Source organism: Oreochromis niloticus, linkage group LG12 (assembly GCF_001858045.2).
Source record: "Oreochromis niloticus isolate F11D_XX linkage group LG12, O_niloticus_UMD_NMBU, whole genome shotgun sequence".
Taxonomy (NCBI): domain Eukaryota; kingdom Metazoa; phylum Chordata; class Actinopteri; order Cichliformes; family Cichlidae; genus Oreochromis; species Oreochromis niloticus.
Window position 1 is genome coordinate 37,102,403 of NC_031977.2, and position 10,544 is coordinate 37,112,946.

The 10,544-nt window shown below is 42.2% G+C and overlaps 1 protein-coding gene across 3 annotated transcripts in view; it reads right to left on the reverse strand.

Annotated features, from left to right (window-relative positions):
• fhip2b (FHF complex subunit HOOK interacting protein 2B) overlaps positions 1–5,734 on the reverse strand; it is a 31,801-nt gene extending 26,067 nt beyond the window's left edge. For 2 of the 3 annotated variants that reach the window (XM_019346748.2, XM_005460142.4), the window contains exon 1: positions 5,542–5,734. In XM_019346748.2, coding sequence (XP_019202293.1) covers positions 5,542–5,592 — 51 coding nt within the window. In that variant the 5' untranslated portion in view covers positions 5,593–5,734. The other variant, XM_025911905.1, reaches the window with a different exon arrangement.
• Between the last annotated feature and the right edge of the window lie 4,810 nt (positions 5,735–10,544).

The following is a 10,544-nucleotide window of genomic DNA, read 5'->3' on the forward strand; positions in this document are numbered from 1 at the left end:
TGTTTATAAAATTAGGGAAACATAACCTGCACAAACAAAATAATTTGCAGGACTAATGTTTGACATCAATTTTGTTCGATTTGAAGAAGGTAGGGGGGCCAACTTCACTCACATGTGTTTATAAGATCTGGGAAACCTGCAGTCAGCTGAGACTGAAGAAGTCACTTGGATGAGTGACGAAACATTTCTCCAACTGAAAATGTCCAGATGAACAGAATCAACCTTTTGGGATTTACTTACCTGGATGATTAAGCACGCATCAAGACGTTATTTTATTAAAATTTTTAAAATGATAGCAGCACAAACCAGCACAAACATTTGACATCAATTTTGTTTGATTTGGGTAATGTGGGGGGGCTGGTTGACCTTTTGACCTTTACCTTTTCATTAATATCTTTAAAACAGAAGCAGCACAAATGACAATTTTAGCAGCACAAACCAGCACAAACATAGCACAACTGATTGACACCAATTTTGTTTGATTCCATTAATATGGGGGGGCTGGTTGACCTTTGATGACCTGTAGAAATTTTTATTAATATCTTTAAAATGATAGTAGCACAAACGAAAATTTTTGCAGCACAAACCAGCACAAACGTTTGATACCACTTTTGTTGGATTTGAAGAAGGTGGGGGGGCCAACTTCACTCACATGTACTTTCTCCCTAGCAGATGAACGTAGAAAGCGGCCCTGGGGGGCTCGTTAGATTCCGGCATTGGTACTAGAGATGGACCGATCCGATATTACGTATCGGTCCGATACTGACCTAAATTACTGGATCGGATATCGGCCAGAAATAAAAAAAATGTAATCCGATCCATTAAATATAAAAAAAAAAAAAACACCTCACAAAACTTGCGACACGGCGTAACTCGGCTCATAACCATAGCACGTCGGCGCAGTATGCATCACGTGATAGAGCGGCTGTGTGTATTTGTAGCCTCGCTACCAATCCAGCATTTCATCTCCAAGAAAGTTATCCCAGAGAGAAGTAAAGCAAGTGTGTAAGTTCATCTCTGAATGTTTGTAAAGCGTTCCCGCGTTAAGCTTAACAACCGATATATAGAGCGACTGCCTCTCCCTCTCCTTCCTGCTGCTACTTCAAAACTGCTTAATGATCAGCTGATCGGCTTTTCTGTCGCGAGTACGTCTCTCTTCTTTGTATTTGGCCCACTTTGCACCAGAAAGAGGAAACCAGCGGCGGAACAACAGCAGCACGTTTAAGCTTGATAAGCTGTTGTTAGAATGTATTTAATATAGAGATGGACCGATCCGATATTACGTATTGGTATCGGTCCGATACTGTCCTAAATTACTGGATCGGATATCGGCGAGAAATAAAAAATTTAATCCGATCCAGTAAATATAAAAAAAGCACTCACAAAACTTGCGACACGGCGTAACTCTGCTCATAACCGTAGTACATCGGAGCAGTGTGCGTCACGTGATAGAGCGGCTGTGTGTATTTGTAGCCTCGCTAGCAAACCAGCATTTCATCTCCGAGGAAGTTATCCCAGAGAGAAGTAAAGCAAGTGTGTAAGTTCATCTCTGAATGTTTGTAAAGCGTACCTGCGTTAAGCTTAACCACCGATATATGGAGCGTCTGCCTCTTCTCTCTCTCTCCCTCTCCTGCCGCTACTTCATGAAACTCCTTAATGATCAGCTGATCGGCTTTTCTGTCTCGAGTCCGTCTCTCTTCTTTGTTTTTGGTCCACTTTGCACCACAAGAAGGAAAACAGCAGCTGAACAACAGCAGCACGTTTAACCTTGATAAGCTGTTGTTAGAATTTATTTAATATTACTTTCTACACCAGGATCCTTTTCTACGTAGCTGACGGCTGGTAACTGTGCAGGGGCGGATCTAGCAAAGTTTAGCCAGGGGGGCCGATAGGGCATTAACAGGGAAAAGGGGGGCACAAAGACATACTTTTCTTTCTTATTCTCATTTAAAATGTCTAGCTTTTAATAAATAATTATCTGAATCTTACACCCAAAGTTTTAATCTGATGTAAAATGTATAGAAGTCCATTACTATATATAGTAACTGTTAAATGTCTAATATAGCCCAGTAAGCTATAGTACTTTTTCCTTTGGGAAGGTACCATCTGTGCAGTCTGCAATTCTGTAGAAGAAAGATGTTGAATCTATTTAATTATTCTTGAAAAATAATTTATTTCTGTGCATTTTTTTTCACACTGCATCAAATTAAAGTTGATTATGTCGATTAAGCATCATGAGGTGGAGGGTGGGGGGTGGTTCCCTTTTTTTTTGTGGGAGTTTGCAACCCTATTAGTTAGGTTGCTTAATATTTCTGTTAAGTACTCTTTAAAATACCAGAATAGGAAGGATGGTGCAGGTTTAAGTTTATTAGATTGATCAGTGTTGCTGAACTATGAAATATTTTGGGTGCAGTGTATTTTTTACATACAGGTATAACAGAATAGCTTTAGTGTTGTTGTTTATTTAAACTTGAGTATGAACTTATACAAAATGCAGCAAGATATTAAAAAAACAGTTTTATTGATTAAAAAACACACTATATCGGATTAATATCGGTATCGGCAGATATCCAAATTTATGATATCGGTATCGGACATAAAAAAGTGGTATCGTGCCATCTCTAATTTAATATTACTTTCTACACCAGGATCCTTTTCTACGTAGCTGACGGCTGGTAACTGTGCAGGGGCGGATCTAGCAAAGTTTAGCCAGGGGGGCCGATAGGGCATGAACAGGGAAAAGGGGGCACAAAGACATACTTTTCCTTCTTATTCTCATTTAAAATGTCTAGCTTTTAATAAATAATTATCTGAATCTTACACCCAAAGTTTTAATCTGATGTAAAATGTATAGAAGTCCATTACTGTATATAGTAACTGTGAAGTCTAATATACCCTAGTAAGCTATAGTACTTTTTCCTTTGGGAAGGTACCATCTGTGCAGTCTGCAATTCTGTTGAAGAAAGATGTCGAATCTATTTAATTATTCTTGAAAAATAATTTATTTCTGTGCATTTTTTTTCACCCTGCATCAAATTAAAGTTGATTACGTCGATTAAGCATCATGAGGTGGAGGGTGGGGGGTGGTTCCCTTTTTTTCTTGCTGGGAGTTTGCAACCCTATTAGTTAGGTTGCTTAATATTTCTGCTAAGTACTCTTTAAAATACCAGAATAGGGAGGATGGAGCAGGTTTAAGTTTATTAGATTGATCAGTGTTGCTGAACTATGAAATATTTTGGGTGCAGTGTATTTTTTACATACAGGTATAACAGAATAGCTTTAGTGTTGTTGTTTATTTAAACTTGAGTATGAACTTATACAAAATGCAGCAAGATATTAAAAAAACAGTTTTATTGATTAAAAAACACACTATATCGGATTCATATCGGTATTGGCAGATATCCAAATTTATGATATCGGTATCGGTATCGGACATAAAAAAGTGGTATTGTGCCATCTCTAATTGGTACCGGGGAACGATGTGCACGTTCAATTTCAAAGTCACTTCCAGAAAGCTCAAGTGCTTTGGCCAGAATCTCCGTCACATATTTGTCCACTTTCCCGGGTTCCTCCACGCCTTCTTTAAGTCCAATAATCCGTACGTTGTTTCTCCTACTACGGTTTTCAAGGTCCTCCACCGTGACCACAACACCTCCAACCTTTTCTCAAATTTGTCCACTTTTGCCTCGGTAAGCACGCTGGCATCTTCCATGTCTGATATACGTTGTTCCGCCTCTCCTAACCTCACTTTTATATCTTCCACTGAATCTTTTAGTTCTTTAGTCACTTCTTTAATAGTGGTGACATCTTTTGCTACGACCTGAAGAGTAGCATTCATTTTCTTAATTTCCTCAAAAATGTCCTTTTTGCTCTCACTCCCCGTACCTTCCTCTGCTGCTGCTGAAGAGGCGGCATCAGATGCAGGTGTGTTTTCGGGCGGCTCCGGAACAAGGCTAATGCTAGCTTGCTTCTTCCTCGTGGTAGCTCCCTTGAAAAAGTTTGCTTTGTTATTACCTGCCATTTTTCAAAGGCGGTAGTTCTTGAAAAACTTCAAAGTCGGCAGCGGGCGTCCACTTTATGACTACAGCTGAAGTGTATGTTTCCAAATTCAGAACATTAATCAACAGGCTTTAGGAGCGCCTCTAGTGTGCGGCCATCTTCCTCGGCGGTCCCACGTGACTCCCCCCCACCCCATTTGATTGTTTGGTCTTTCCCTTTTCACGTAAATGGCCTCCTTGACTCCGCGCTCTAACCAGCATTCCTCCCTGTCCAGGATGTGTACATCCTCATCATTGAAAGAGTGTCCACTGGCCTGCAGGTGTAAACAGACTGCAGAGTCCTGGCCTGACGAGGTGGGTCTCCTGTGTTGTAGCCAGAGGCTGTTTGGTTTCCCTGATGTATAAATCCTGCCAATCCTCCTGGCACTTAACAGCGTACACTATGTTACTCTGTGTCGGGGACCAATCCTTGGGGTGGACCAGTTTTTGGCGAAGTGTGTTTTGGGGTTTAAAAGCCACAAAGACGTGGTGTTCACAAAAAGTGTGTCTCAGCTGTTGTCCCCCATTACGGATGGAGAACTCACAGTCCAACAAGGCTAACTAATACCTTGGTGGTGTTTCAGGGTAGGACAGCAAAGCCCTGTTTTCCACTTCTTCCATGTACAAGTTGGACACACTGGGTGAAACTGGGGAACTCATGGCACACCCATGTCTCTGCCTGGATCACTGACGCTTGTATGTGAAACATGTGGAATGAAGACACAGTTCCAAGAGCAAACACATGTCAGCTGAGACTGAAGAAGTCACCCGGATGATGACAAAACGTTTCTCCCACTGAAACGCTATGTCCAAATGAACACAAATTTTTTGGGGGGGGGATTTCTTTACGTGGATCATTAAGCATGCATCAAGCCAGGGAACCAATCAGAGTCCTTCATCAGCCCTGACCTAAACCAGCTGATTACAGATCCATAAAGCTGATCGATGCCTTCCTGTTCTCTGTACTCACTCGTCGCTTTGCCTTCAAACGGCCTGGTTCCGATATAGATCAGAACCTGTGGGTTGAAGCAGCCAATTACAAGTGAGCTCCTGTCAGCCCCTCCCAGGGCGGCTGACGTCACAGCTCTGAACACAGCAGCTTCTGTGGTTCTGTTTTGGTTCCAGCAGCTGCAGAACTTAATATTCTGACCTGTTCACCTGTCTCGATCGGTTCACTAGGTTTATTTATAAAGCTGGTTTTAATTAATTCCAAAAAGCTTTATTGGTATACTCATTAGATGACAGTGGAGTGCAGTAACAACTGGCACACATACCTGTCTGTCCTGTCTCTACCTGTGCGAGTTCCTGAGCCCTGACACAAATCTCCAGCAGGTAAACACCTCGAGTACTCTGGAGCTAACGTTAGCACCTGTTAGCTTCTGTGTTTATGTTTCGGTGACAGCAGATTGGCCGGGGTCAGCCAGGTGACAAACAGCTCATCCAAGTGACTAACTTTGTCCAACTTTTCACGGAGCTAAAAGCAGCTAACTAACTGCCAACTCACCGTCTCCAGCGCGTGCAGCAGCATGCTCGTGAACCTGCCGAACGTCTCCATTTTCGCGCCTAAACCGAGCGACCCCAGCCGATCGTTAGTCCGATTATTCCCGTTTATTCCCGGTTTTCTGCGACATGTCGACCAGCTGCGCTAACAGCTCCGCGTCAAGCTGAAACTTCCACGTAAACACATCCGGTCTGAACTTTCACAATAAGACAAGACCGTCAACGTAACGTATGCTGAGATTTCAGAATAAGAGCTTCAATAATAGTTAAATCAGAATCAGAATTAAAAACAATCAATTCGAGAGTTGTCGGCTGTAATTAGTTTTAGTAATCAAATTAATTTTTAAAAAGTTCAGCATTAAAGTCAGTGTTAGAAAGCATGATGACCTGCCTCTATCAGTCAGACAGTCTGAGTGAACTTTCAGTTAAATACAAAATTTTAAGGAATCACTGATTATTGTGAGAACCGCAGCATCGTAAATAAAATATTGTAGCGGGCCAGGGCTGTTCGGGGTTTTGTTATTGACAGTCATGTTCTGTTGTCATGTTGCCATGGTTACAGGTGACGCTCTCTCTGCGACTGGTGTTTCCGGGTGAGAGAGCGCCATTTTGTGATGTTGTGGTTGCTGCGCCGAGCGTTGGTGTTAGCTGTGGCTGTATCCCAATTCAGGGTCTGCAGCCTTAAAGTATGCAGCCTCAACGATCCTCAAGGGCCGCGTACTCAAAGACCGCTAAGCCCGGAAGTGCGAGGCTTGTGAAATGGGACAGTCTAGCCTCCGTTGCGCTGCCCAGGTTGCCTAGCAACCATAACACCAACCGCTGGAAACGTTTCATACAGCTTTGTTTGACAGAAATGAAGGAGAACATATTTTGTTCGTGTGTTTGTTTCTACACGAGCTTTGTGTGATTTAATAAGTATCTGAGGCTGAGACCACAGGACTGTAAAACATGATTGTTGGCCTTCAGTTCTGTACTGAACAGTCATTTTAGATTAGCTAGTAAATAACAATTAGCCAATGTTGTTCATGAGACTAAAGTCAGTGTAAATATGATATGGCCAATATTATAGTTATTATATTAATCATAAGTTATTACAGCAGTGAGTTTGAACTCTCAAATCAAATCACTTCTATTGTCACATCACATGTGCAGGTACACTGGTACAGCACATGTGAGTGAAATTCATGTGAGTGAACTCTGTGTCTAATACTGAGCTTCAGTAAAGATTCAAGTAGCAGTTATTTATATTTCCTATCACCTTAAATCTTCACTCAAAGACACTCAAGTATCTTTGACAGTGTATATACAGATGTATTATATATAAAAGACAAATATTGTCCGTTTAATATGTTGGCATTACTAAATTTGGCTCAATGCTTACATACATGTGTAAAAAGAAAATGTACGAGCTGTGATAACTGTTGCTGATAGAATGAAGATCAGACTGATATATGAAATATTCCTTTATTGGGTGAGAAAATCAGACCATGTCATAACTGCTTTAAGTCATACAGAATAGATATCAGAGCCTTAAACAGGCTGACTTCTGCTAAATGGGTCAAACTGGGCAGAAAGTCTACAAACACATAACATCCTTATAGAATATGATGTAACACTATAGATCAACTTACCTCAGAATATATAAAGCATATAAAAAAATTACATCAATATGATGCAACAAACACAGCAGTGCTACTAATCCAAAATACTCAAAGCTTCATAGAACTGAAACAAACATTTATTTTTAGCTCCATTCTGCTGCTGATACATACTTTAGGTTTCTGAATATTAAACTTGTTGCTGCCTTTCATAGTGTGTAACTTGAAGGCCCTGAGTACTTTCTCCCACACTGAAAACACTGGGATGATAACATTATTTGAACATTACCTAATAAGACTGATTCAGGACAGACAATTAGTTATGTTAAACTTTCCTAGCAGTCCTTCACAAACAGGGAACAGTCTGTCTATTCTCTCCATCTGTCAGCTGCTGCTGGCTCTTCCTCCTCCTCTTCCTCACACACTGCTGAGTTTGTCCTGGTGGATCATCAGGAGTGCAAAGCCTCACAGATGATGTGCAGCAGTGGGTCCCTCAGTCTGTCCTCACTCTGGACACTTGCAGTTGTCACACATGGAAATCAAATGTGTGATAAGCTGCAGGATTCAAACACAAGTGTAATTTATAAATACATGTTCATACTTTTATTCCACAATCAGAGAGAAAGAAACAGAGAGAGAGTGCAGGACAGACAGACAGGTGACAGTCTCAGGTGTACACACTGCTACAAAACAGCACAAGAGAAGGAGGATTTAGTGTTTGTGTTATTACGAGTGCTAAACAAGAAGAGTTCCCAGATGGTGCAGTGGACACATGTGTGACTCCTGTGATTAAAGCATCTTTCTTTCAGCTTAACGAGTGAACCGTCAGCTCGTTCAAACACACGTTAAAGTCCGTTTGGCTCGACACCACCGAACAGAGGCAGCAATATAACATAGCTAACATTAACAGTGCAGTGAATCCTGCTTGTGCCGTCATATTCAGGACTGCAAACCGAGCAGCATCACTGACTTTCAGCTTGTTGTGTTTGTGGATATATGACTGACTTTAATTATCCATAAAATCATCACATTCTCTGTAAGATTAAGGTCAACTATTGTATTATTATATTTTAAAGGCTTTAAAACCAAGTACAAACCTCACTAATGGCAAATAACTTTGCCGACATGTGGCCAACAGTAATGTTTTAATGTTCCTCATTATTAAACATTTGCACATAAATAAGTGACATCATATTCAGTACTTACGTTTAGTAGTTTACTCTTCGGCCGCTACGCTTCTGCTGTCTGCGGCAAAATTATCCACAGTGACTGCCGCGCTATGAATTGTAGGATATGTTGGGCCACGAAGCCTACATCGCCACAGCCTTAAAATTCAGGGAAATGAAGGCCGCATTTCGAGCAGCCTTTGAATTGGGACAGCCTTCGGCGCGCCGCTGTGACGTAATCGGCCTTAAAATGCAGCCTTTAAGGCTGCAGACCCTGAATTGGGATACAGCCTGGCCGTTTATCAATGCCCAAGTACGCGAGTACGTACTCGCGTGCTCGGTGAGTACGTACCCCCCGAGAACGCGAGCACGGACTCGTTGGCCGTTTCTCAATTCTCAAGTACGCGAGCACGGACTCGTGATTTGTACAGTCGGAACACCAGCGTACGTGATGATGTCACAGGTCCGGAGTTTTTACTGCCGTCCCCTCTTAATGTAACTGTGAGTAACATGTTATGAAGCTTAACTTTAATCACAGCCAAACCGGTTTACTCAGGAACAAATAACACACTGAAATAAACCAAACATTAACATTTAGAAGTGATCTACGTGACTTATATATCATTTTTAACCTCAGTAGTGAAACCTCTATTAATAAAAATAGTGTACATGTACATACGTGTACATACCTTAATAAAAACAAGCAGGTGAGATGTTAGAACGCTTTTATTTCTATTTTAGTGGACACTCAATACTATAGACAGCTGCTGGGGTTTCTTTAACCTGAGTAGTGAGAAGACCGCGAGCGGGGGGGGGGGGGGCGATGTGCCGGGAGTCCGCTGTTGAGTTTTGGACGAAATGCATTCTGGGATATATAGCTGTCCCAAGTCTACACCGATGCATGCTCGATAAAATGGGCGGATCGAGAACACATCCGGGACTTTTTCGCGTTCTCAGCGTGATGCGTACTTCGAATTGGAACAGTACTTGGTCTCCGACTGATGACGTATCACGAGTACACGAGAACGCAAGTACGCACAAGTACGCATATTGATAAACGCCTCCTGTGTGTGCCCTTCGGCCGAAGGCTAATAAACGGCTGTGCTCCCTGGCTAGCTCACGGGAAGCAAGACCAAACGAAACCTGTCTCCTCCTTGTCTGAGCTCGCCACAATATGTTTAGTTATAAATAAAGTTTTTGAGTAGTTTGAATTCCGATTTCGTCACAGGTCACATGTGGATCAACCAGAGACACGCTTCTAATGCATTCTGTTCATTTCTGTATGAAAACATGTAGAAACATACAGACGACTACAACAACCTGATTGCACCTGGAGCCGCACGGACAGCATCAGAGGGACGCTCAGCTGGTCTGAGCATGTGCATCGTCACAGATGAGGTGAGGGAGGGGCTTCCCAGGTAAAAGGTGCTACAGCCCCGCCTTCTTCTGTCAGAGACTCAGGTGGAGCTCAGTGAGGACGTCCAGGTGAGTTCCTGTGACATCAATTCGAAAATCTGTCATCAAGGTGATGTTTGTTTTTCCGCAGAAGCTCTTCATCCTCCTCATCAGCCTCATCTTCTCCACAGTCAGTTGTTGCTTCTCAGTAACTGCTCAGGTGTGTTTCCTCTGTGTGTTCATTACCTGTGATCAGTGAGGAGGCATTCACTGTCTGTCGGGTTTTCCTCTTCCTGCTTTTAAACTTCTTGATTTCAAACGTTTAAATATAGAAAACCTGCTTCACTTCCTGTTTCTGTGAACAAGGTGAGATAGACACACACACCCCATGCTGAAACATACATGTCAAAACCAACTGTGTGTTGATGTAACCTGAACAGGTTGAAACTTGATAGATGTTTTCATACAGCCTCAGGGTTGGACGACCTGTGAGCTGTCAGGTGTGTTAGCTCATGTTTGCAGGTGTGTCAGAACTGGCACAGGTGTGTGCTTGTGTGTGTCAACCTCGCCCTGCGAAAAAGGAAGTGCACACAATGAACCAGCTGCTGCAAGAGGAACACAACGCTGTTAATACGATACACACACACACACCTGTGCTATGGGAGCTGCTGTGAAATTCATCATCCAACAGCTCTGAGCTTTACATGTGTTTTCGATTTTGATTGGACTACAGCACACACCTGTTTGTTGTCATGTGACTGATTTTAATGTTTTCATGACTTTAAAGCCAAAGTAAATGAATCTGATATTGTGGGTGGGGATTACATACACGCCACTGGTTAACGCTT